The sequence below is a fragment of the Gouania willdenowi genome, chromosome 16 (genome assembly GCF_900634775.1).
Source record: "Gouania willdenowi chromosome 16, fGouWil2.1, whole genome shotgun sequence".
In the NCBI taxonomy this organism is placed as follows: domain Eukaryota; kingdom Metazoa; phylum Chordata; class Actinopteri; order Blenniiformes; family Gobiesocidae; genus Gouania; species Gouania willdenowi.
In genome coordinates this window covers 36,870,738-36,898,475 of record NC_041059.1, presented here as the reverse complement: position 1 = coordinate 36,898,475, position 27,738 = coordinate 36,870,738, and the positions used below count along the sequence as shown (strand labels likewise).

Genomic DNA, 27,738 nt, shown 5'->3' with positions numbered 1-27,738 from the left:
CCAATTTGTTTTTAAACACAGACCATTTATGATATGAACCTTATTCAAGCTTTGCCCAGAACCCGACAAATCTAAAGTGAAATCTACAGGTTTGACAGACATTAGGTATTTATATCCATACCCTATCCTTGCTGAACACGCTGCCTCCGACCCCGTTCATCGGCTCTACATTATCCAGGGAGTGGCTTGGTTTTATTTGCGCCTCTGCGCCGTTTCTGGATTCACCAAAGCTGCACTTTCGCCATCAGCGCTCGCATCTCCTACCAGGACCCCAACTAGAGGCGCTCTATTCCAGCAGAAGAGCCTGTCCATCTGTCGCCACCTCGGTTATGTTTTTTTTTTTTTTTAACACACCATTAGAAAACATTGAGCCTCCTATCTTTAGCTTTTAGAGAATTTGAACGCTTCTTATCATGGCCGCCAGTTGAACAATTCTGGGGATTAAAGAAAAGTGGATAGGAAAGGAGATAGGAGGCAATATTCAGACGCAGCACAAGAGTCTGAGGTGAAAAAAATGAAAGCCACTGTGTATCCATGACTGCTCTACACGGACTTTTAAAGAAATGTGCCTGGCTAAACGTATAATTAACTTAACAAAAAAAAAAAAAAAAAAAAAAAAAAAACTTATAATAGTGGAGAAAGTGAAAACAGTTTTCTCTTTAATAGGAATTTGCCTTCATTCTGATCCAGGCGGATATCATCTCATACCTGAGAAACAATGGCATCCTACTCCTCCTCCTCCTTAACCCTTCACACAAAAGAAGAACCTTTTACTTTTCTTTCATTCTGAATGCTTACTGTATCACTATTGACCCAAATACCTGATGCCTAACTATCCACCTTAACGTGTGAGCACATTCAGATCCAAACACTCAACAGGAGGTACTGTGTTTGAGTAGGAACCGCTGTCTCCTGCTGTGTTTGGCTTCTCACTTAGCGGAGATCCTCAATCCAGATCCATCACTGACTACAACTCTTTAAACACCAGGGGCCTCATGTACAAAAGGTACGCATGCCTAAAAACGTGATGTTCAGAAACTGAAGTGAGCGTGAAAATGTGTCGTCTTTCACGTCAAGTCCTGAGGTGGTGTACGTACATTTCCATATAGTTTATGCTTTAGATTCTAAGGATTTATTAGGCACACTACCAAAATAATACAATACATTCACCCATGATCCTCTGAGCTGCTGTTGACCTGTATCATTTACACAGTTTTAGTGAGTTACATGTAAAACTCTGTCTTACATGTTGCTGTCAGTCTCTTCTTTCCTGCGTTACTGGTGGTAAAAGTGCAGCTTTTCTGAACAGGCTGACGGGAATCCTGGTGCTGATCTCATTTTAAATATGATTTGCATATGTAAATGTTGTAGTTTCGGCACTTCCTGTGCGCATGTGCAGTTCCGTCACTGCCGGAACTGTTCTACATAAGCGCAATGTGCCTGCGTTACCAAAGTAGCAGCAATACTGTGAGTAAATTAGCCTGCTAGCTTCATCATATTATAGCGACAGAGTGGGACCAAGACCACACACATTAAATTTGTGATATAAACCATCGAGCAGGGCTATTCAATTAAAAATTGAGTCGGGCCGGATTTTCAGACAAAGGATATGAGCTGGGCCGGACATTTTTAGCAGACAGTGAGCAAAGTAAACATAAATAGAAAAGATAACGAACACACTGGATGTTTATTAACGTATTGCCACATCCAAAAGGACATAAACACAACAGAAGAGCAGTGCTTAACTAAACCTGTGCTGAAATATGGTTTCTTTAAATTTTACATTTCAAACACAAACACAAAACACATTTTGATACAATACAATACAAGCACAAGTTAAGGTGCATCTGAACATAAAAACAAAGTGCAGATTAGAAATGACATCTTTGGATTTGGTCACATCTGAAAGTGCAAAAAAAAAGTAACTTAGCAACTTTTCAGAACTTGAGGTATTTTTCTTCTCTTGAAATAACAAAAAACAGAGTTTGTCCATATTTGGTCTCATCTGAGACAGTCACATTCTGAGTGCATATAATCAAAAAAATAAACAGTGGGCACGGTGACACAGTTACTATCCCATTGAAATGAAATAAAGCTGACATCAATGTGCATAAAAAAGTGCAACTAAGTGAAATAATAAGCTAAAAGAAAATAGTCACATAAATACATAAAACTACATTTTGTTCCTGCTATAGCACACTACTTTATTGCACTTAACATTAGGCATTACGTCTCAACTTATGTAGATGTGAGTGTAACACTTCCCTAGTGGATTTTTCTAGTGGGAGAAATGACACCTCTTGTTTTGAACAAGAACATGGATGTTTGGCTCATAAGATGTCAATGCAATCCGAAGGCAGTGGTTAAGAGTACTGTCAGTCAGAGATAGTGTTGTGGTGGTCAAGACCGGTCTTGGTCTCGAGACCGGTCTCGAGACCAAATTTTAAAGGTCTTGGTCTTGTCTCGGACTCTGAAGCATTTTGACTCGGTCTTGTCTTGGACTCGGGCTGCCCGGACTCGGGATTTTCCGTCAAGACCGTTCGAGACCAGCACTAATTCCTGCTATTTTTAAACATTTTTATAATGTGATAATAACACGGAGAAGAACGGGATAAAACAATCCTTTATTCATTAATTAATCCACCCTGTATAATGACCGCAACCTTCCTTATTGTGACTGAGTGACGTGTGTGACACATTCATACTGTGTGGCTCAGGTGTCAGTTTGGACCGCGGAGCGCAAGGGAGAAATGAACTAATCACCGGTAAAAATCCCAGTAAAACTCCTGAAAACAATCACCAGTAATAAATATTATCTCCCTGGTAAAGACAGTAGCTCTAATAACTGGTAAAATGATAAACTGATGATATTACAGCCTGTGAATGCTGGATAGGGGACGCACTTACTCTGCTTCTGGGTCCTAGTGCCTGCCGAGCGGTAAAGCCTGTTCCGTTTACCGTGTTTACTGAGGTCCGTGTGTGTTTAATAAGTCCGTGTGTGTTTAATAAGTTTGTGTGTGTTTAATAAGTCCGTGTGTGTCCGTGTGAAAGTCTGCATGTTTATGCATCTGTCCATCCACTCTTTTCATTATATCCATGTCTTTTAAGGCTTTATTACATAATGTCGGCTGTAGTCCGGGCCGCCGCCATCTTGGTTTATGTCGTCACCAGCGCATCATCGCCGCAGAGTTGCACTCAAATAATATTAAATATTTTTAAAGTGGTGGTTTTTTTGTGACTTTAGACTCCAATTACATGTATGTATATAATATGTTCCCCACAATATAAACAGGTTCAAAATATAATTATTTTTTATAGTTTCTGTTTCCACTGTATCCAGAATAATAATAATTATATATATATATATATATATATAATAACTATTGATTAATTTGTTACATGACTTTTCCAGGGTTTGAGTTTGTTTTATTTAGTTTCACATCTACCTGTAGCTCTATGTTTTTTACACTGCTGACAACTTGTTTTTAGTTTTATTTCAGAAAGTTTCACTTTTACAGTTACAGTTGGAAATCTTTGTGAATTGAATATCCAGTTATATTACAGCAACCAAATTAAACTATATCAACTAAGTGAATTAATAAAAATAACCTGTGTAAAGGCTTTTTCAAACTAAAATCTTATCTTGTGAAATCTGTGACCTGTTAAACCTGAACAACTGAAAGAATCAGAATAAAGAATCATTATTTCTTGGCAGAAATGCTTTTAAACACTTGCTGTACATTCAGCTGACATAAAAATCTTGTTTTCAAATATGTAGAATAATTGTGAATGTATCAGTAGCAGTAGTAGTTTTAATATTTTAGTTAATTTTTTGCAGGCACCTTTTTTTTGTCCGTCAAATGTATTTAAAATAAACTAAAATTAAAGAGAGATGTTATTTAACTGTTGAACCTTGCCATAATTTTATTTATTTATTTATTTTTTTAAATTGAAAAAAAAAATGTTTATGGTCTTGGTCTTGGTCTTGGTCTCGGTTTGTCTCGGTCTTGGTCTTGACTCGGTCTCGGCTCCCGAAAGTCTTGGTCTTGTCTTGGTCTCGGTGCATGCTGGTCTCGGGCAAGTCTTGGTCTCAGATAGTGCGGTCTTGAACACAACACTAGTCAGAGAGCAACGAGAGCTGTTTTTTATCATGTTCATGTGTGAAAAGCTTGATTCACATGTGTATGTTGATCACAGAAACGCTCCAGTGCTTTGCCTTTGGAGAGCCACCATACGTCGTTGTGCAACAATAGTTCCTGGTGCTCCGCAGACATCTCCGACAACAGCTGGCGAAATAAGTGATGTTGGAGGCTCGATGTTGAGCGAATAAAGTTTATTATAGCCATCACATTGTCCATTGTCTTTTTAAAATGATCGCTCAGTTTTGCGCACAATACAGTCTGATGCACAATACAATGCAGGCTTGTCATCTGAGGCTCAACAGTGGACCAACGTGCAGCCAAACCGCTAACTTTTCCAGCCATGGATGGAGCCCCATCCGTAACAAACATGCACACGCGCTTCATGTCCAGATCATTATCTTCAAAAAATGCTATTTTTTCAAACAGTATCTCACCTGTTGTTTGTCCATCTAATGGCAACAAGCCCAGCAGCTCCTCTTTGAAAACGTCCCCGTCAAAAAAATAGACATACATGCAAAGCTGGGCTGTGTCAGTTCTATCTGTAGACTCGTCTACTGCTACAGTCATATTATCAGCTTTTCTGAGCTCTTTTAGCAGCGCCTCAAAGACACCTGTGGCAAGAATGTCAACCCTGCGAATGTTGGAAGTGTCAGACAGGGGTACCTGTTTGATAGCAGATGTCACACTCTTCTTAACTTTATCGTCGGTTAAGACTTCGTCCACGACAGCCAACATGCAGTCCTTCACAGTTTCTGAGTCTGTGAACGGCCTCTTTTTCTTTGCCAAGATCCATGATACACGAATGGAAGCTGCTGTGGCTCTTTCCTGAGCTGTGCAAGTCTGCTTCATTGTAGTACAGCTCCGGTTGTAAGACGCAGTCAAACTTTGAATTTTAGCCGCCCTCTCATGAGATCCCTCGGGAAAATTTTTTCAAAACGCGGCATGTTTATCAGTGTGGTGTCTCCGGAAATTATAGTCTTTCAGCACTGCAACGCACTAGTTGCAGAGTAAACACATTGGTTTGGCGTTCAGACCTGGTGGTAAAATAAATAAATAATTGTCTGTCCATGAAGGATTAAACCGACGATTTTCCTCTTCCATTTTTCGTTTCAGGGTAGAAAAAGACATGCTGAGATTTTCACCTGCATACAACTGCTATCTCCGCCTCAACAACAACACAATGCATTTTGGGTTGTGTTGCATTCAATGTTTGTAATAATGTAGGAATTTTTGTAAGAACATGTCAGTGTTACTGAAATATGTTTTTCTATACTTCTCAGACACAAGTCTTTCAGCAGTTGCCTCTGGGCCACTTGAGGGTTGCATTCGGGCCGCGGGCCGCTAATTGAATAAGGCTGTCATAGAGGGTTATATCGTACAGTAGACGGTATCGCACTACGATATATATCGTCTGAAAGAGGCAGAACTGTGTTGTACCAACCATCGTTCCTGCAAAGCAATGACTAAACTGTTGCAACCACTGTACATCTCTGTGAATCCAAAAGTCAAAAAGCTTTGGAAGTTTGTGAGAAAAGTGATGTACTCACAGCTTTATTAACACAGGACAGATGTGTTGTGCCTCGTATGCAGGACGGTGTCTGACTGGAACAATATTGTGTTGGTTTTAAATTACATTTTTATTTTTGACATATTTTTTTGTTTAACTCTGGTTCTCTTTTTTCTTTCATTTCCTCACAGGAGTTGAAAACTAACATTTTCTGAAAAAAAGTTTAAGTATTTCTAAAAAACAAAGTTTTAAAAAATGGATGTGGAAAACACGGAATTTGGAAAAAAATAAAAATGATTTTATAGGGCCCTAAATAAGGTTTAAAATATGAGATATCTCAGCCAGTTTGTAACATTAGGAAATAATAATAAACAGCATAAAGTAGCTAATTCAGGAGGAGCGATGTGTGCACCGACCCCTCAGGCTGATAGAGAAGCTCACGGTAAGAAAAACTGGAGCATCAGAGCAACAGCCTGGTTACAGGAAAAATGACCATGGCGTAAAATTCCTAAACATTTTTAAAAAGCTTGGTATTTTTCCCAGTTTTCGTTTTTTAAAGTTACCATGGCAGGGTGACTTGCCTGCATCCCAAGGGCTACTATTGAGAACCCTGGCCAATAAGAGATGAGGTTAGATGAGGTTTCCTTTGAGTCCACAATGATTTACCATGACCTGAAGGACAAGTTACCTCGACAGACGTACACGCATAGTGCTAATTCTAAAAAGAAATAAAAACAACAAAGATCTGCCTCTATCCCACAGACTGATATAATAGTGCCAGTAAAAGAAATAGAGTTTGATCAGTGACCAAAGGCAATTTAGATAGCAGAGGAAGCGTTTTCTGTGAAGTAATGTGACCATTCATCAGAGAGGCAGAGCTGAGAAGCCGCGGAGGGGATTCAAGGTCAGTGTGCTGCAAAGCAGACCAAAATTATTCTGGAATTGTTCACATTAGGAACATAACTCAGAGGGAGCATCAAAATGTGGTATATAATCTATGTCTAAAAAAATACTGCAATAACATGGAAAAAGGAACAATAATTCTTTTTTTTTTATATCCTACAAGACCAATTCATGACTGACATGAAAGAAAAAATGGACTGTATTTTTTTAGGGGTGGGTGGGAGAAAAAAATTGATTCACATAAGAATCGCATTTCTAATCATCCACAATTCTGAACTGATTCATAAACTTCAAAAATCGATTAAATGAAACATTTTTTTTTTTTTCAAAAAAAACGCTGATTCATTAGATCAACTTAGAGTCTTTACTCAGGCAACACTGTAAACTGAACATACAAATACATATTAATGTTTTCATAAATAGAAAAAACCACTACGCTAGCTTCATGCTAACGTCTATGGGAAAACCCAAGTACTGTAAATGAAAAAAATAATTAAGAGAAACTTACACAAAAATATAAAACACAAAAATATAAAACACAAAAATAACAGAGAAATTTACAAAATGACAACAAAAATACACAAAAGTTTCTCTTTTGTGTAAGAGAAACTTACACAAAAATATAAAACACAAAAATATAAAACACAAAAATAACAGAGAAATTTACAAAATGACAACAAAAATACACTTACATACTCAAAAACATAAAATTACAGAAAAATACACAAAAAGAAAAGAAACACACAAAAATAACACAAAAACACAAATTTAAAATGTGAAAAGAAATGCAGTTGAACAAGACTAGAAATATTCAAACATAACAGAAATGTATGAATTGACATAAATACTGATTAAAAACATATTTACATTTTTAATGATTAAATTCCTATTATTATTAAATGATGTTTTATATAACAATAACTATTCTACACTTTCACATTCTCAAATAAAAATCTAGTTAAAATAAAATACAGTATAAAAATATCTGAGCTACTCATGATCAAACCATAGAAAAAAAATAAAATCTTTTGGAGTCACCAGAAATTTGTGATATGGAAATGGAGCCACAACCCAAAAAGGGTTTGGAACCACTGCACTAAATGATTGACTATGAGCACTGCAGAAATGCTGAGTCAGCTCAGTCCTTAAGTCTGAAAGTTGCCTCACATATTCTAATTCCTTTTTATTTACAGTACATACTTTTCCTAAAGTGAAAAATGACAAAATAAAATCAGACTACACTTGTTAAATCCTGAGGTGAAAGTAATGGATTACAAATACGTTACTGTAATTGAGTTGCTTTTACGGGTATTTGATGTAGAAATATACTCAAAATAGTACAGTCATTTTACTTGTACTTAAGTACGTTTTAAAAGAAGTAAATTAAATTCTGATATTTCTACACCCAACAGTTACTGAATAAATTATAATTTTTTGTTTTAATATGATCAGCACACACTGTGAAACAAAAAAAAAAATGAAATGACCAGACAACAATCAAACGCATCACATCATAGCCGACCAATCAGATTAAATGTAATGCACTGTGCCAAAACTGCATTGAATGGAGGTTGTTTCAGCCTGAGAGTATTTTATATATATTTTTTAATTTAAAATTTTATTTATTGGTGTTATTTCATTCTTTTTATTTTTTTTTTTTTTTTACAAATGCCATTGTGGAAAATAAATCAAGTTCCAATCGTGCAAAATTTGGTCTCTTCCTTTCTAGGTTTATACATGAGATCCATACTGTATGTAAGGGAATTGTACCAAGATTTACTACAAAAAATAAATGTGAGGGGTGGAAGTAACTAGTAAGTTTTACTTTGAGAACTATTTAATTGAGCTACTTTTTACTTGTATTGTAGTATTTTATGTATGACTAACTTGCACTTGAGTACAATTTCAATCGAGTAACAGTACTTCTACTTGAGTAGGATACATCAGTTCTCTTTACACCTCTGGTTAAATCAATGTTTAGGTTTATCCTTGGCAAACTATAATGTATGCAAAATGCTAATGATGGTCACCTAGCTACTAAGCATGACCCTAGTAGGGCAGAATAACTAAAGATGAGAGGAGTTAGTGTTACCATGAAGATGACCTGGTTGTCGTGTAGGTGCCTCACCTGGAGGGAAGCCAACTCTTTCAGGTGGGAGGGAGAGGAGGGAGTCAACGATGGCTGCCCTTTGCTGGAGGAGCGTGGAAATCATCTCTAACCCCTCAGGGCCCAAAAACTCAAACAGCTGGAGGAGTCAGAGGAAAGAATCAGCAGCAGCCAAGCAGAGATACAGCATATGTATCACCTTGCATACATTTAAACATGTATTTACATCCTATGGCTCACTGCTGCCCACATACAAGCTGTTACTGCTGAGGCTGAACACCTGCTATTTACAATCCACCTGCTCCAGCTAACCTCCCTCCCAAACACAAAACCTGACACCTTTAAACACAGCAAAACAATGACAGCAAACACAATTAGAGCATAGCAGAAAAAGGGCAGCACGAACAGTAATCAATATCAACTGTACACATACTGTAGCAGAGAAACGTTTGTACCTTTTAAGGAGAAAACAGCAATAAAAAGTCTCTCATGGGAGGGTAGCTTTCTCTGCTTTCTGTCTGAACAGTTAGGTTTCAGAATGAATGAATGAAGGCAGAGCTGCAACTATTTTTATAATCGATTCATCGATCAATAAATTAATCGATTAATTATTGAATCGGATAAAAAAATAATAATAATTTTATTTGTCCCATAGTGAATGTAGTGGCAGGTCATCCTAAGCTAGGCTTCATTAGCGACACATGTCCATATATCAGCAGTGAGACAGTTTGTTGTTGGTGTTAATTTCAGTTTTCACTTCCTTGAAAGTCTCTAATTATTTTCTCTCCACGAGTGTCGTTGAGAGCAGAATGTGACCTGGATTAAAGGTGACGATCACTGTCGTCAAGCACAAGTACCAGTACCTTAAAGAAATATACTTAAACTAATTTGAGTAGATAAGCGATGAGTTACTTTAAGCCCAGTCTAAATGCAATTAATACAGACCAGAGACCTCACTCACACTTTAGGTCAAAAATTCAAAGGTGAGGCTTTATCTTTAAACTATATATGACCACCTTTGTTTACAAGTTACATTTATCTATAAAGCTCACAAACGCTCATGTGCGCACACACACGAACACTGCAGGTGAAGTAAACGGCTCCTTGTCACGGTCAGTGACATAAAATCGCACATATTGATAATGAAATTCATTGCCAACGCTTTTAATTGTCGATTTTTATCGATTTTATCGATTTGTTGTTGCAGCCTTAAATGAATGACTTGCTTTTTCAGCCCATCTTTGCTTCCACATGGTTTGTTTCATATCTCACATCTATGATGTGTGTGTATTCCCGTCTGTCTCTGTGCGCGGACGTACAAATGTCTTTTTGCTGTGTGTGTGAGGTGGTGGGTGAGCAGGTCTGTTTGCCCCTGAGTGGTGTCTGTAAGGCTGTGTGAGCTTCACTTAGCAATTGTGTGTGCCTGTGGTTGTAGTGACATGCTGTGTGTGTGTGTGTGTATACAGACAAATCATTGTGTATATTACCGTCTGTTTTTACGCACAACGCTATGGGCATATTGAGTGGGCGTGTCTTACTGCTACAGCAGTAACGCCCATAATCAAAGCATTTTTTTAATTTCCCTCCAAGTGCCAGGTCAGCAGAACGCAGGGGTTTAGTTATGTTTTCAGAACTTTCAAAAGTGTAGAATCAACAAAGATATTAAGCCTCAGAGTGCTTCGGGTTTTTGTTGTATTTTCCAAATGCATCTTGGGAAACTTGGAAGTATACTTTAGTGGGAACAGTCATCATCATCGCCTATGTTGAATTGTTCTTTGGCTGTTCACTTGTTTTTGTTATTGGTTTCGTCCAATCAGCTGCTGATTGTTTTTTTTATTGGGTGGGGCAGTGTGTGTGCGCGCGTACGTATGTGTGTGTGTGTGTGTGTGTGTGAGACGAGGGGAATAAAGCAGAAGGCATGTGCCACAGTAGAGCTATGCCAATCAACACTGCTGCAGAAAAATTGAGACCAGTGAGAGGAAATGAAAACAATGATGACAAGATGAATAAACTAAAAACAAAGAAAACAAACAAATTAAGTCTTTAACATACTTCGAGGCTATGTTGTGTTTGTATTGTGGTAGTTTTTCTGTTTACTGATGTTTGGGAAATGCAGTGGCAGGAAATTTGAGATCACAAAAAGTAGAAAAAAACTAATGTTACACGATTTCCCTAGTATTTATTGAAATAACTTTTACATTCAGTTATTAAATGTGAGCAAACAGCTTTCCACTCAACAGCTCTCCTCCTGGAATCAGCGAGTAGCACTAAATGTCAGCAATCCATGGTGAGCAATAAGGAATAATAAGACTGAGCGCAGAGCCTTTAAACATTGACGTTTGCTTTTGAGTCACACGGAGGAAAAGTGTGCAAGCATGCCTACACTAATGCTGAACGATTAGCCTTTAAACAGATGCTGAGGTTTTTCTTCAGTCTCCATCACCAATCAGAATTGCCGAGAACCGCCTTCCTGAGCTGCTGGCCAATCAGAGATGGTTACAGGATACACGCTTGTATGCGCTGCAGTGAGTCTCAGTTACCCCTCAGTTGAGTGCGCTAACAACAACAACTACACTAGGGCTCTAGAAAATCCACATTAACTAAATCATGGAATCAACCAATGAAAACGGAATCTACGGAATGCAAAAATTGACAGAATCGGGTTGAAACGCCGTCACCATGAGGGAAAAGAGGTTTTTTTTATGCTGAAACATCCTTTCCACTCTCATCCTGGCCGCTTCAAACACCAACGTCTAAACTGCCAAAGAACTACGCAAATAATCACTGACTCCTACATCAGAGTCGACCAGTGCCCACTTAACTTTAACGTGTCTGTAAAGCCCCGTCCGTTTCTCGTCAAGCGCAGCGGCACTCCGTGGAATCATGATCAGCTTTAATTTTTACATACATTTTTTTATAATATGGGTTTTTTAATTATTAGTATTTATTTTTTGTTTTCTCACAGGAGATAAAAACTAATATTTTTTGAAAAAATTGATTAATATAAAACAGAATTTTAAGAAATTGATGTGGAAAATAAAACGCATATGCATTTAAATGCATGTTGAATTTACAAATTCCTCAATAAATTTCAAAGTAGAAATTTAAATTTTAACCCTAATTTCAAACTAAAAACACAGTTACATACTCTACAATCATTCATGTGATCTCCCACTGTTTTTACAGTATATGAGCATTTGGATTTGAAATGACGAGATAACTCGTCATTGGCACTGAGTGAGTTAATAAATGCAGTCCTTCGATATGTTGAAGAAGTAAAGCCACAGATGTGTTTGCTTTATTGTTGTAATCTGTGCTTTAAAATTTTATATTTATTTAAAGTTTAAATAAATCTGAAATAGTTTATTATGAAACAGATTGATTTATTGCTTGCGTTCATTGAAAAATACATGACAAGAGGCCCTTGAAAAAATAATCGCATATTAAATCACAATTAGATTATTTTCCAAAATCGTTCAGCCCTACACTGGACACAGATGTTTTGGTTTTTATCATGAGCTTCTTTATTAAATGCATCACAGTGATTATTTAGTTCAAACTACAAGCAAAACAGAAATGTCTACATTTCTTTGTTTTGGGTCTCAGCATTTTACTTGGAACAAATTAAAAATAAAAGTCTGCACTGCTCAGTGTCTGTTTTTCAAACCTGAATATTTTGTTTCTCAACAGTCCTCAATGTTGCCCTCTACTTTTACAGTTCACTAACTTTACTTCATAATAAGTGCAGAAGGTCTTGAGTCTATGAAGGTCAAATCATGCACAGAGTAAGGATTTTTAAAGGCCAAATATGACAACATCCACTACATAATCAATTCAATCTGGATCAAAAACTTTTCTTTGAAAGGCCAAGGTTACACATCCAATGGGAGAGTAAAAATGTTTAACCATCTGATGTGATAGAAAAGTACCAATAAATTAGTGACAGTGATGTTTCAGAACAGCTACAGTATCTTATCTTTCACAATAATTATTAGAGAAATAGACACATAATCAATAACCTATGTATTGGAATTAAGGTAAAAAAAATTTCATAGTTTGAACTGTATAATTCCTGGCATGTACATTAAATGATCAATTAATCATAACCATTTAGTCTGACATGCTCCTCCCCTCCAGCGTTCAGAGCAAACAGCTGTCGATTGGTTCCATGTTTCTGTTTCATTCAGAAACCTACATTAAGCTCAAAATCTCCTCTTTTCCAGATATTTTCAGTTATCTGGATCCTGATACCATCATCATTCACACTTTAAATGCTTGGAAAACTTTTATATCCTATGAAAAACCATACAGTAGTTCACAATGTATGGGAACCCTTATTTGTTCAAAAAGTTGCGATGAAATGCAAAATCTGGATCCCTGTAATTTTCAGCTTTCACTGGGGAAATAACCCAAAGTTGGGCTCAAAAACAAAAAATGAAGAAGTCGCATAAAAAAAAACTGTTTCATATACCAAGAAAGAGTAATCTTTACACTATAAATTAAAATAGAGATCATATTTTTCTTACACTCCCACGTGCAGTTATGTGCCAATGAAAATAGTGCTAAAAAACTGTATTTTTTTGGGTTTTCAAGAGACTGTCACCCAAGAACCAATGTTTCAGTTTCCTATGTGATATAGTTCCAATCCTGAGACAGTGAAAGCTGAAAATGGAAGAAAAATAAGGACCCATGAAAATCGACACATACCTATCTCACTAAATTGGCCATATCTCAAAAAGTATTCATCCGATCAAATTGAAAATTTACAATGTGCCTCGTGAATAATCTATTTTTCATTTTCCATATTTCAATAGACCACATACCTCATTCTGCAGTTCATCGTTACTCCGTTGTGAAGCCAGCATCTCAAACAGAGATGTGCACAGCTCCTCTGGATTGGATGAAATCATGTTGCCACTGTTTAGATATTTCTCAACTTCTGTTCGAAGGATGGATTCATCCTGTTCTCTCAAAGCTCCTCCTGAGCTGGACTCATTTCCTTTAAAAGAATCCCTCTTGCTGATGTGATGCGTGTTGAGGAAGTTGCTCAAGTTGAGGCTTTCCTCCTCAAAGCTCGAGCAGGGCAAGTCTTCCAGTGGGTCCAGTGTGTAACAGTCATAGGAGAAGGTGATGTTGCGTCCGAAGGAGGTGCTTCGCTGGGGGTCATGATGTGAACTCTGGGACTGAATGAAGTTTTCAACCCGGGAGTCACCCAGCAAAGCAACCAATCGAGTCACTGTGGCACATGAGCTTTCAGCAGCAGATGCTGGAAAGGGTCCAAACATGTGTTTGGTGGCTCGGGTCTCTTCTGTGCCCACGTGGTCCTTACTGTGAAAAGTTTGGAAGAGAAACACAGCCGCACTCTCAATGGCTTCCTGTCCATATTCAGCACCCACTGTTAGACAAAAAAACAAGACATTAAGTGACAGTCATGACCAAAAAGATTTAAAGGTCCAGTATTATGTTTTTTTTTTTCACCAATTACTTTACCACAAAGATGAGCAACTGTTATCATAGTGGAGGCCACAGAGTAGAAACTAAAGACAAATCCAAGCATTAATACAGGAAATGACAAAAGATTTGTTGTTTTTTGCCAATTTTGTGTTTTAGGAGGAATTTTGTGTACAGTATATCTGATGTCCTTTTGTTTATTTTGGAGTTGTATTTTATATTTCTGTTTTGCATTTGCTTGTTGTCATTCAGATTGTTTTGGAAGCCATTTTTGTTTGCATATTTTTGTTGTCATTTTGTGTTTTTTTTAAAGTTATTTTTGTGTGGTATTGAAGTGATTTTATGTGTTTTTGCTGTCCTTTTGAGTGTTTTTGGAGCCATATTACATGTTTTTGTTTTCATTTAGTTTTTTAGTAATGCACCAAAAATGTGGCGACCCAAAAAAAAAATCTTTTTTCACAGAAACAACCCGGCCAACACAGGATGTTGTGATAAATTGAGCAAACACCACAGCCAGCATGCGCTTGTCTGGATACGGACCAGTGTACCTGTGGAGCAGCCATATTTCAATCCAACTAAAAACTAAAGCCTCTCCTAAGCAGAGGTTGAGACGGAGCACTGAGTGAAAACAATGAAAAGTTTACTCTCAGTGTGATTTATGTTTCTGTGCCACGTCGAATCCGTAGCCTGCAAGCGCCTTCATCAATATCTTAAATGCACTTTGTGTTTTTAAGAAAGAACAGGTTTAATTTTACTCTTTCAGCTGCCCTTATAGGTCTGTACATCATTATTTCAAGTATGAGTGGGGTCAAGTTAAACATTATATTTTCATTTTATGTTGTGCTTTGTTGGCATGTCAGTGCTAATTTAATATTTTCATATATTTTTAATCAATTTATTCTTTAAAACATGAATATTTATTCATGCAATTGCAATACCTTGATTTTAGTGAAGTTAATAATACAATAATATTCCTTTGGTGTTTTAGTTTTGGGCCAAGAAATTCAATTTCCTTAAATTACTGATGTTTTTTGTTGTTTAATGTGTTTTTGGATTCCTTTTTGTTGTCATTTTGTACATTTTTGATGTCCTTTTTTGTATTTCCAGAGTCATTTTGTGCATTAACTTTAGCGCCCCCACAACATTAGATGTGTAGGATAGATACTGACCACGGTAAAGCAGAGCTGCAGACCAGGAGAAGCCTTGACCCAGTCATCTATCACAAAGCAGCCTTGTCAAACGGGTTCAAATCCTCATGCTTGTCCCCATGTTTGCTTCCAAAACATCAACATTGAGGACAATATGTTCATCTTTATATCAAAATGAAGAAAAGCCAAAACAAGCTAAATGCAGCCATGACCAAAATGTGGCTTCAGAAAAGAAGAGCGGCGGTTGACTGTGAGCTTTCTATTGTGGAACTGTAGTCAATAGCCTAGCCTGTAGAAAGGTTGGTCCTTTGAAGAACAGAAATGAGGAATTCCAAATGAATGGACATTTCAAACTGATGTACTGGCCATCATTTTAATGATGATTATTATTAGTATTCCACCTTCACCCTTTCTATTATCGTTAGAAAGCAGTGCTGCTTTATGTGGCTATCAAATGTGAGCTGTTCTCATTTCATGGAGGGAATCCGCCTTTGAGCAGCGACGGCTACAGCATTAGCTCACTTTATGCAGCCTGCACCTCATTTAAATATTATTCCAAACAATTCACAGCTAACAGGAACTGCACTTAAGAAAAAGGAATACAGAATAATTGTCCAATTAGAGGAATAATGTCAGAAGGGTACAGAGGAAATAGAAAGCAGATGAAAAGGATTTTAACCAATTAAAAAAGCTCTAAAAGCATTAGGCACGGCACCATTTCATGGCGGTGGTGAGAGTGCAGCTTCTTTTCTGGCTCCAGTCTCCCAGGTGACAAACTGGTTTAACACTGCACTGCTGTGCATCACTACAACAAAAGGTCCTACTTAGTGTGCGAAAACTAAAGGAAACGTATCAAGCAGGTCAATGATTGATTTAAAGTTTATCTGAAGTTTGAAATCACAATGAAAGACGTACACAACGTGGATCATTACATCAACCTTGATTTTTCAACTGCTGGTGAGAATTTCTAAATAAGATCTAGTTCTACTGAATTCTTTGAACATTTCACCAAATAAAACAACAAACAAACACTCCTTCAGCCTTAAACTGGATAATTTGGATCTTTGAAGACTTGATCGTCCTTAAATAAACTGCAATGTAGTGTGTGTGTGTGCGTGTGCACTGTATCTTAAGACTCACCCCTGTATTTTCAGTTCATGTTCTAATCAAGATAATTTCTATCATCTTTTGTGTTTTTGTGAGTTGCTAGTAATATTTAGTCTGATTATCATTTTTAACTAAAAATAAACATGAAAAAAACCCATATTTTGAATGCTTTCATGTGATAATTTTCCTCTCTCTCTCATGTACCCCCTGTAATGCCATTGCGTAGCCCCATTTGAGAAACACTGCCCCATTAGAAACAGCAGCTAATGGGAGCATTACGTCAGCTGAACCACATGAAATGTATTGTCGCTGATTGATTAAATTCTTGTTTTTTTTCTGTATTTCAGATTCCAATATTGTAAATTTGATGTATTTTTTTCTTCTTCTGAGGAAAACCGCTCAACATAAGCCTTGTAAGTGCTAAGGCTGCTGGTCTCTGTTACAGCCACAGAAACGCCTTTAAATGCTGCTTCTATTTCAAATCACCTCAAATCCTTTTATCAGCAGTTAAAAGAGCCGTAATTATCTATAGATAAGCATTCCAAAAACAAACAAACGGCCTGCGGTTACTTTGAAGAGTGTTTTCATCGAATGAAACACACTGACGGAGATGGGACAATGGATTGAAGGCTGAAAAGTTGATTACCAATCTGTTTGGCAGCTGCGAGGAGGCTCTTCAATTCCTGACTGGCAGCATGTTGCTTTACTTTGTCCTGAGGCTCAGAGCACAAATGGACCATCTTCTTCCACGTCAGGCCTTCTCTGGCAAACAGCTGCTGCCTCTTCAGACGCTTGGCCTAAAATGAGTCACAAAATGATATTTAGTGGTCCAGTATTATGTTATTTTTCACTCATCTCCATTTGTTCTAAAAACCCCAAAAACATTGTATTTGAGGTTTATTTTCCCAAACTCGCCTGTTTTCCAGAGTTTCATGCCTTGCTCTAGGAGAGGGTGATCACCATAGCAATTTTCTTTTGCTATCCACACACTTGTTATTGTTTTGAGCCAAAAAACTTCACATTACAGTAAAACACATGGATATTTAAGAGGCTATTGTGATTGTGAGTCCGACAAACGCTGCTTCAGGTTGCGTGTGTGTGTGTGTGTGTGTGTGTGTGTGTGTGTGTGTGTGTGTGTGTGTGTTGCAGCAGCAGAGTCGGTCATCTGAGTCAGGTGTTTCAAACACTCACCAGAGTGTTAAGCTGCTAAGTCACTTTCTTGTCATCCTCACCTGTTCTAACTAGGGATGTAACGATTAATCGTAAGGCAGTTAAAAATCGATTCATAGGTATCACGGTTGATATCGATTTTCTGACAATTGAATCGCAGTACTTTTTTTAACCAGCATCCGGAAGTGTTGGCGGCAGGCGGAGTCTGCTAATATTTTCTTTCTGGCCGCCTTCTACTCTTAAATATGTTATTAAATGATTCATTACCCCTTTAGCACTGAAAGAATATCTGTAATATTACTTGAATATCTGTAAAAGTCACGTTTTTCTATTAGCTCTGTCTGCTAGCATAGCATCTCTTCTTCACTGCAAGATATCTGCATGCCAACCGACCACTGGGTTACCAGCGCCCTCTGCTGGTCCAAACAATTATGACGTAAATCAGTGCAATGACGGTTTTTTTTTTTAAAGTCCAATTGTTAAGGCACAAAATACATTTTCAGTTGCACTTTTAAAAGAAAAAGAACTATTATGCAGTTTTGCATTGTTTATTATAGAACCAGAATTTAAATTAATAGGCTTCATTTTCATTTGTATTATTCCTTTATTTATTTAATTCAAGATTTATTTTTAGTTAAATTGCATTGTTTTGAATAGTTTATCAAGGAATTCTTTTGACAATGAAAAATAAAAGGAAAATAATACAGTATTTTCTATTGTTTGTCAACAGTCCCATTTTGTAAATGAAAAAATCGTGAGAGAATCGTATCGTGAACCCAGTATCATGAATCGAATCGTATCGGGAGTTGAGTGAATCGTTACATCCCTAGTTCTAACCACAAAAACAGTGCATTTAAGGTGATAATCATTTGTTTTGTCAAACCGCTGAGACGCACTGGGTCACAAACACGTCAAATCATGCAGGGCTTCCACCCAGAAAACTTGCTAAGCCTGGTGGTAGAGAAGCCCACTGGTGGCCCGTGTTTTTGTAATAACGTTTTTTTTAAAGTTTAGAGGAATTTTGAAATTATGACTATTATGTGTTATTATACGCCATTTATTAACTATACTCAAACCATAGTTTTACAAAAAGTCACAATTTTGAAATACGGTTTTAACAAATAAAAAAATACAATTAAAAGAAATATCAATTCTTTTCACTTAAGTTAAAAATCCAAGTGAATCTTAAAACAAGCCCTTGCAGGTCACATTTAAATGTAAAATAAATTAACATAAATAAAAAAGTGCAAATATGGCCAAGAGGTAAAACCAGGGAACTCAGATGCTTCAGTGATTGACAAGCCTACAACATGAAAAATGTGAAAGCTATTAGTTATTTTCATAACAGATTATTCATTTTAGTCAGTGTACTGTATTTACATTACTAGTACAGTGCCCGTCGGAAGTATGCATTCATAAAGTGGGCGCTTAAGCAGAGTTGTCAATTACGGGCATAATAAAAACATACTCTGTAGAATTATTAAGGGGTATATTTGCAGGTGCAAAGTAAAATAACGTGTGCAATTTCCCTGGTTTAATTCTATGAGACATGCGCATGATGAATGTGTTGGGTTTTTTTTTACTCATTTTTATATTTTTTGTTCCAATTATTGTTTGTTGTTGCCATTGTAGTGTTATTCTGGAGTCATTTTGTGTATTTTTTTTTTTTTTTTGATGTAGTTTTGTGCATTTCTGTTGTCATTTTAGTGTATTTTTTGTATAAATATTTCGTTTTGTGTATATTGAGTCATTTTCATATTTTTGTTGTATGGTGTATTTTTCTGTAACGTATGTTTTTTGGAGTCGTGTATCTTTCTGTTGTCTTTTTGTGCATAAATGTTTGCTGTTTTTTATTTTAATTTTTATTGTAATGTATGTTTTTTTGGAGTCATGTGTATTTTTGTATAATTATTGTTTTTGTTGCTATTGTAGTGTGAATCAGGAGTAATTGTGTATTTTTCTGTAAATGGATGTTTTTTTGAAGTCGAGTACAGTGCCCGTCGGAAGTATGTATGTTCATATAGTGGGAGCTTAAGAAGAGTTGTAGTAATATAAAGGGGTATATTTGCAGGTGTAAAGTAAAATAGCCTGTGCAATTTGGTTTAATTCTATGAGACATGCACACGATAAATGTGTTGTTTTTTTTTTTAACTCATTTTTATATTTTTTTCGTTTGGTGTTTTTTTCTGTAATGTACAGTGCCCGTCGGAAGTATGCATTCATGTGGGATTATAAATATTTAGTTTAGTGTATTTTGAGTCATTGTCATGTTTTTGTTGTCGTTTGGTGTATTTTTCTGTGTTGTCTTTTGTGTAAATTTTGTATAAATATTTAGTTTTGTGTATTTTTAGTCATTTTCATATTTTTTGCTGTCGTTTAGTGTGTGTGTGCCTGCCTAACTTTCACTAAACGTATCTATTTTCAGTAGTTAGGTGCAGTGGCAGGTGTGTCGTGAGTGAAGCTGCAGTAATCATCGGGTGACCTTCACTATGTAGCACCGTTTACCGATCTGACTCAACACTACAGTCACTACCACCCAATGGACGGGTGTCGTGACACAGACTGTAACCAGACTAAATGGTGGTCCGTTACACACGTAGACGGTGATCGATAGTGAAGCGCACCGGTTGGTTGTCTCACACACACGCGCTGCTGAGAAATGTGCAGCTTTCAACACAGCAGCCATTACCGTCAATAACTTCCGGGTGAGGTCTGTCCGGTCTAAATAGCGAACGGTCAAACTAACATGAAAATAAACGTTTTGAAATGTCATCACCAAATAAAGAACAGTAAAAAAGGTATTTTTCCTCAAAAGAGAAAAGAGAAGTCCACGGGAGCTCACGCACACACCGGAAGTGAGCTGTGCAGTGAAATCGATATAGATGGTGCGCTAGCGCCCCCTCACACCCTGAGGTCAAAAGCTGAGGTTTCATTTCGGGGCCGTCCAGAAGTGAAATAAAATTAAAATAAACATTTGGAAATAGATACACACACTTGGGGTATTTGGAACCCGTTGACCGAGTTTCAGGTCGAACTCGCACCGCGTCAGGGAGATATTTGCTCCACACACAGACATTCACACACACACACAGACCTCCCTCACTTTTATAGGTAGATTTATTGGTTACTTTTGCTTGCTGCCATCTCAATGCTAGTCCGATGGTGTAGAATCTAGGGCTGCAACTAACCACTAACCAGTTCAATAGTCAACTAGTCATTGATTATTGAAACAATTAATCAACTAATCGGATGACAAATCATACAATTATTTGCTCCAATTTTTGAAATTTGGCTTGGGGCAAATTACGACAAATAAAAACAATAAACAAATTTAAAAAAATTCCCAACTTAAAGTGTAAAGGTTCCTTACAAACATGAATTTAATACATCAACACTAGAATCTGCTTCAGTAATAGTATTTACACATAAAAAAGCTACAATAGCTGCTGTCTCAAAGAGCTCATGGGATATTTTATGAAACATGTTTGTGCACATGGGTGACTGTTAGTGTTATTGTAAGCAATTCATTTACCAGGTAGTTCCTCATTTATAATAAAATTATTTTCTAAAAAAATAAAAAGCACATGAAAAGCAAACATAACTACAATAGTGTTTTTAATTTTATTCTTTAATAAAAGTGTTAAATCTGACCATAAGTTCATCTATGGCCCTTTGTGGTTTAATGACGGTAAGCCGTGTACTTTTTACTCATCTCTTCCTTTCATGGAGTGGTTAGCATTAGCTCTAGTCTTATGTGTCTGTCGGTTAGCTTAGCATGCTTTAGTAGAGCACCATCACTGTGTTTGTGGGAACTTTGGGTGGATCTGATGGAGGAAGTTAGACTGGTTCACTTTGTTGGGTAGGTGACAGGGGCCTCATTTATAAATGCTGCGTATGTACAAAAGAAGGCGCACGCCACATATAAGAAAAGTTTGGGACTTATAAAAACAAAACCCGATGAGATAATGTGCGCACCTCCACAGCAGCTCTGACCATGCCGTACGCACAAAATCATGAGAAATGGGAAACTCCGCCTCCAACAGGAGAAGGATGAAATTAAAGACAGCTCTGTGAAATTAATAGAATTTGTGTGAAATAATTGAACACACTGAACATTTCACAACACAATATTTGAAGGATGTATTTGCAAAAACGGAGGAGGAAGAAAATTATACTGACAGGGAGTGAGTGACGGGCGTGCCTGCCTACAAATACAGTTTTATATTATTAATAATAATAATAATAATAATAGTAATCAAAATCACAATCATTGCGCAAAACTGCTGCTCAAATGGCTGCAACACCTGGAGCTGTTATAAAAAGGAACACACTCTAATGCGTAAAGATGCACAATGACATATTTGGTAAGCAGGAGGACGAGGTGCTCCTGCAGTTTTTTTTTTTCTTTCCATCAGTCATAATGTTCACTGTGTCACCAAATTGCGCTCTCCGGCATGTGTCCACCTCAACAATTAATACCTCCACCTCACATTGTGTGTGTTTGCTCAATTTCTCCCGCGGTCCACCGTGAAATTCATATTAGTGAATATTCATTAAGGTTCACCGAACCTTTTATAGGCACCGTATGGCCGGAGCACGGCGTTTCCTCATGTGCGACAACATTAGAGTTGATTGTGATTTATAAACAGAAACAGGCGTGGGACGTACGTGCGCTCTCACTTATAAATCGTACAAAAAAAAAATTGTAAGCCCTTCCTGGTTTTTATTGTACGCCAGTTGAACTGTGCTTACCTCGGCACACTTTTATAAATGAGGCCCCGGGTCTTAACTAAATAGCGGTGCGTGAAGTATCGCTGCTCGTCACAGCTTCAGATAGACTGTGACGAGCAGAGCGAAATGTGTGAGCAGAGTTGACAGTGCTGAGCTCACGGTAACAGCGACATATTCTTACCAGTGGGAATATTTTTGACGATATATCTCCCACTAATCACGTCCGTAACGTGCACACAGCTCTGAGCAAAGATATATAGAAGGTGAGATGAGCCACTCCTCATAAAAAACAATGTTCAGCTCTGTCCAGAGCATAAAACAGATTGCTGAACCATTAAAAAAAAAAAAAATATTTAAAATAAATAAACAAGTGACGCTTAACACGGCGGGGGGGTCTATATACTGGATTATCTACTGAATGTAAATATATTATCTGTGAATAAAGGGACTAGTGGTTAAGGGAGCAGGCTTGTAATCATAGGCTCACTGGTTCTTTTTTTTTTTTTTTTTTTTTTTTTTAAATTTTTTTTTTTTTTTTCACCTTGTTTGCACATGCTGTTGAAGGTTAACACTACAAGAAGTGCAATCTTTTAACAGCAATGCATATTTTATTATTGCAATTAAATAAATGAATTTATTTCATTGCATAATTGTGACCATCACCAGCCCTCCCTAGGGAAGGGTAAATACTTTATTAAAGGGAGGGTGTAAAAGAGAGAGGGCAGTGTTACACCAGGGTGAGGGGGGTGGGGGGGGGAGTTAACAGGGAGGAGGGATACAAGATAGGAAAACGAATGGGTGGGGAATAATCAATAAGTTTCAAGTGATGTGATGTGAAATTGTGGTTGTGTATATTGTGCTTATTGTTGTGTTATCAAGCCAGTCTGGTGACCAGTGTGCGGCTTAGGAATAATGGTGGTGGCTGTGAGCAGAGGAGGAAGTGAGTGGAAGTTACATAAAACAGGTATTTGGGAACAACGTGTCTATGGTTGAGCCCAGTATGAGTGTTATCCCACAGCCCGAGGCCAGTGCGTCCATGACAAATGTGATTCCAAGAGCCGCTACTGCAAAACCCATGAGCCGCCCCCGGGCCCGAAGAAGCAGTCGGGCCAGCAGAAAGAGCGAGAGATCTAGGGGCCCCCGGCGACCACCCCACGGCCAAGCAGCCCCCCGAACGCCCCCAAGGTCCCAAGCCGAGAGGCTGCCATTGCCCCCCCCATACACACCCGAAAAGCCCCCAAGGAGCCAAGGACCCAGCGCACCACGCCACCGACTCCAACCCCCAACCCCCCCAGCCCCCCACCACCACCCACACCCCCGCGCCCAGCCCCCCGAGGGGAGGGCCCAGAGAGCCCCCCGCCCGAGACCCCAGCGGAGGAGCCAAAGCCCACGCCCAGCAGACGACCAGAGCCACGCCGAACAGGCAGCCGGCGGGCACCCGCCGGTGAGCCCAGAGCCAGCAAGGACCCGACCCCAGGCCAGGAGGACCCGGAATGGATGCAGCACCAGGAGCAGCCCGCCCAGGGCGAACGACCACACCCCAAGCTGCATAAGGCACCAGGGGGCCGCTGGGAGTCCCCCCGCCAGTCCCCAGGCACCCCAACCTAGCCCCCCCGGGCGCCCCAGATGCTGATGCCGCCCGCGCCACGAGCTTCAGTTCTTTAAAGCCAGGGCCCCCTCCAGAGGCCAAGCCAGACCGCCCCGCCGGGATGTGGCCCCCTAATCCAACCCCGACACTCTGCCTCACGGGGGACTGCCCAAGCAGGGGCCGCACCAGAAGGTATGCAAGGGCGCGGCACGCGCCACCCGCCCCAGAAGACCCCCGCCAGGACCGGCCCGGCCAGCCGGCCAAGCACCCCGGGCCCCAGGAGTACCCCCAGGGACCAGGACCCCCCAAGGGCAAGCCCCCGGGCCAAGCCCCCCGGGACGCGCCCCCCACCCCAGCCCAGGTCCCGGCCACAGCCCAGCAGGACCGCACAGCCCCAGACGGCACAAGGCCAGCAGCCCAGGGCCCGCCGCCCCCCGGACAGCGCAAGCCACGGGGCAGCGCCCCCCGCCGGCCCGCGAGCAACCGGCGACCCCCACCGCGGGGACGGAGGCACCCCATCGGCACACATCCAGCGCGGGACAGCAGCCCCCAGCCAAAGATGCCCCGGACCCACCCACCAGTCCGCAGATGGCAGGACATACCCACCAGGCGGCCGAAAGCAACCTCAACCATCGGAACAGCTAACGCCGCCCCCCCCAGTAAACAGCATCATCCCGAGGCGCCAAACAACCCTGCCCCAACCCCGGTGAGGACACCAGCACCCCCCCAGCACACCCACCCCCCAAACCGGCGAGGCAGGCCGCCCCGGGCCCGCACACCGCGGGGCCCGCCCCCAAGGCCACCAGGAGACAAAGCAAGCACCGAGCCACACCCAAGGGGGAGAGGCACCCCCGCGCCCCACCCGGCCGACACAGCCCGGAAAGACCCCGCAAGGAGAGACCCCGGCAAAGCCCCCCCGAGACCCACCGCCACGCACGACCGCACCATCTTGATGTGCTTTTACTCTATGCAGTGGCCCAGCCACCAACAGAGGGGCCAGGCCCCCACCGGAGAGGCCCAAATATGTGTACCAACCCACCACCCTGTTATGGCTCACTGGTTCTAATCTCCCTGGTCCATCACTGTGGGACGTTGATCAGTCCCTGAGATTAACCCTCACGACTCCATGGGTGCTACACCGTGGCTTCCCACTGCTCCTCAGGGAGGGGTTAAACGCAGAGAAAAAATTTGGTGTATGTAGCTTTACATATATGACAGTAAAGTAGGGATGTAACGATTCACTCAACTCCCGATACGATTCGATTCACGATACTGGGTTCACGATACGATTCTCTCACAATTTATTTTACAAAATGAGACTGTAGTCAAATGATGACTGAAAAATATTCCTCTATTTTTTTGGGGAAAAAAACTAGAAAATACTGTATTATTTTCCTTTTATTTTTAATTGTCAAAAGAATCCCTTGATAAACTATTCAAAATAATGCAATTTAACTAAAAATAAATCTTGAAATAAATAAAGGAATAATACAAATGAAGAAGAAGCCTATTAATTTAAATTCTGGTTCTATAGTAAACAATACAAAACTGCATAATAGTTCTTTTCCTTTTTAAAAGTGCAACTGAAAATGTATTTTGTGCCTTAACAATTGGACATAAAAAAAAAACCGTCATTGCACTGATTTACGTCAGATATTTGTTTGGACCAGCAGAAGGCGTTGGTAACCCAGTGGTTGGTTGGCATGCAGCTAATCTAGCAGTGAAGAAGAGATGCTATGCTAGCAGACAGAGCTAATAGAAAAATGTGACTTTTACAGATATTCACTTAATATTACAGATATTCTTTCGGTGCTAAAGGGGCAAGGAATCATTTATTAACATGTAACATTAACATGTAAGAGTAGAAGGCGGCCAGAAAGAAAGTAGTAGCAGATTCTGCCCGCCGGTACACTGCTGGACAAGAGAAGAGATAATATATAGCACCCTCTGCTGTTTAAAAAAAGTACTGCAATTCAATTTTCAAAGTATTGATGTCAATCGTGATACCTATGAATCGATTTTTAACTGCCCTACGACTAATCATTACATCCCTACAATAAAGTATAATGAATATCCTATATTGTCAGCCATTTTCCGAATTTCTACCCCCCTCAGTGCCACTGATTGGTGACAGGTTAACCACTTCAGGTTCAGAGGTCAGGAGAAGCAATAGCAGGATTATTTACTGTTTAAATCCGCACCCTCACATTATCTAAAATGAAGCATTTTCACACACGCTCAGAGATGATCTCAGGCCCACTGCTGCTGGCTTTTCCAAGGAGAAGCACTTTTATTGCTCAGAGGGTTTAACTCCAGCTGAGCCATGTGATAGTGAACGGCTGCTTACTCTGCAAGCTTTTCATTTAGAATTCAGACGGCAGGTGATCGTGGAATCACATTTTGATAGTGAAACACAAATGCACAGATGGGTGTGCTTGGGGCAATCAAGGTTTTGGACTGATTCTGATTCTGTGAGTTCTCTCCAAACATTTTCTCAAATAGTGGCAATGCACATTGTTTTGTGCTATCGTCCAGTGAGGAATAAAGCACAAATTATAATGGCAGTAATTCCAAAAAAGTAGAAGAGAAGGCATCCGATCGCACATCTACTCATCACAAATAAAAGAAAAAGCTCTACAACATTATTTCTCTATCTGCTGTACATGAGAATGAGTGAATAAAGCTGAATCAAACAGAAGCCATGATACCATCACTTTCTCTTTAACAAGTCAAACGTGCGTAGGTCTGGCCTGGTCTACCCCAACATAAACCAGACATTTTCAATGCTTCACACCAAAGTCAGCCGCATGGCATGCGATTGGAAATGTTTACCCCTCTAAAACACTATTTCCTGCATGTTGAGTTAAAGTTTTTTTTATATATATATATATCTTTGTAACACTTACTTTAAAGCCAAAAGAGTCATTTAAAAAATATTCAGGAGATCCTACGCACTTCAGTCCTAAAATATTCTGAAATGTTTACCACTTGTTTTGTGATTAATCAACAGACACACTGTACATTTTTAGTTTGATCGGATGAATACTTTTTGAGATATGGCCAATTTAGTGAGGCGTGTAGCCTGTGTGTCAATTTTCGTGCATCCTTATTTTTTTCCATTTTCAGCTTCTAATGTCTCAGGAACTACAACACAAAGGAAACTGAAATGTGGTAGAGTAAGACCGCCAACTACTCTCCCAGAATATACAAAAAGATCTGCCATACATCCTATCTGGTGGACATGACAGCCTAAGGCTGAATGGTAAACCTTAATCTCATCAATATTAAGGTTTTCACTACTGCGAGTGATATATATGTTCACCAATCAGAACTGCCGAGAACCGCCTTCCTGGGCTGCTGGCCAATCAGAGATGGTTACAGGACACATGCTTGTATGCAGTTAGTCTCTCTCTCTTTTGTTTTTGCTACAGCGAGTGTCTGAGTGCGCTAACAACTACAATAGAGCCCTATAAAATCCACGTTAATGGAATCACGGAATCGAACAATGAATACGGAATCTACTGTTGAACACTGAAATGGACAGAATCGGGTTTGAACGCCATCATCGTGAGGGAAAGGATGTTTTTTTTATGCGGAAATGTCCTTCCCACTCTCAACTTGGCCACTTTAAACATCACCTAAACATCGTCTAACCTGGTAAAAAAAACTACACAAATCATCCCTGACGTGTCTGTAAAGTGCCGTCCGTTTCTCATGTAGCGCTGCTGTGCTCCATGAGAACATGAGTCAGCTTTAATCAGCTTCACCTGCTCAGAGTGTTTAAACATCTCACCAGAGCTACAGAAGATCTGTGGATAAAGTTGTTCTGTTGTTGTAGACGAGACCATCAATACCAGGGATTGTAGAGTCTGAAACATTGTAGT

The 27,738-nt window shown here is 39.4% G+C and overlaps 1 protein-coding gene across 2 annotated transcripts in view; it reads right to left on the bottom strand.

Moving 5' to 3' along the window:
* The window catches only part of ascc3 (activating signal cointegrator 1 complex subunit 3), a 370,966-nt gene that overhangs the window by 159,282 nt on the left and 183,946 nt on the right, over window positions 1–27,738 (bottom strand). The window contains exons 3-5 of one of the 2 annotated variants that reach the window (XM_028470287.1): window positions 17,012–17,162; window positions 13,483–14,054; window positions 8,681–8,798 (exon numbers count right to left, since the gene is read on the bottom strand). The exons of the other annotated variant lie outside the window; for it this stretch is intronic. Of the exons in view, the coding sequence (XP_028326088.1) occupies window positions 8,681–8,798; window positions 13,483–14,054; window positions 17,012–17,162 (841 nt within the window). The remainder of the gene's footprint in view (window positions 1–8,680; window positions 8,799–13,482; window positions 14,055–17,011; window positions 17,163–27,738) is intronic. 2 annotated transcript variants of the gene reach the window in all.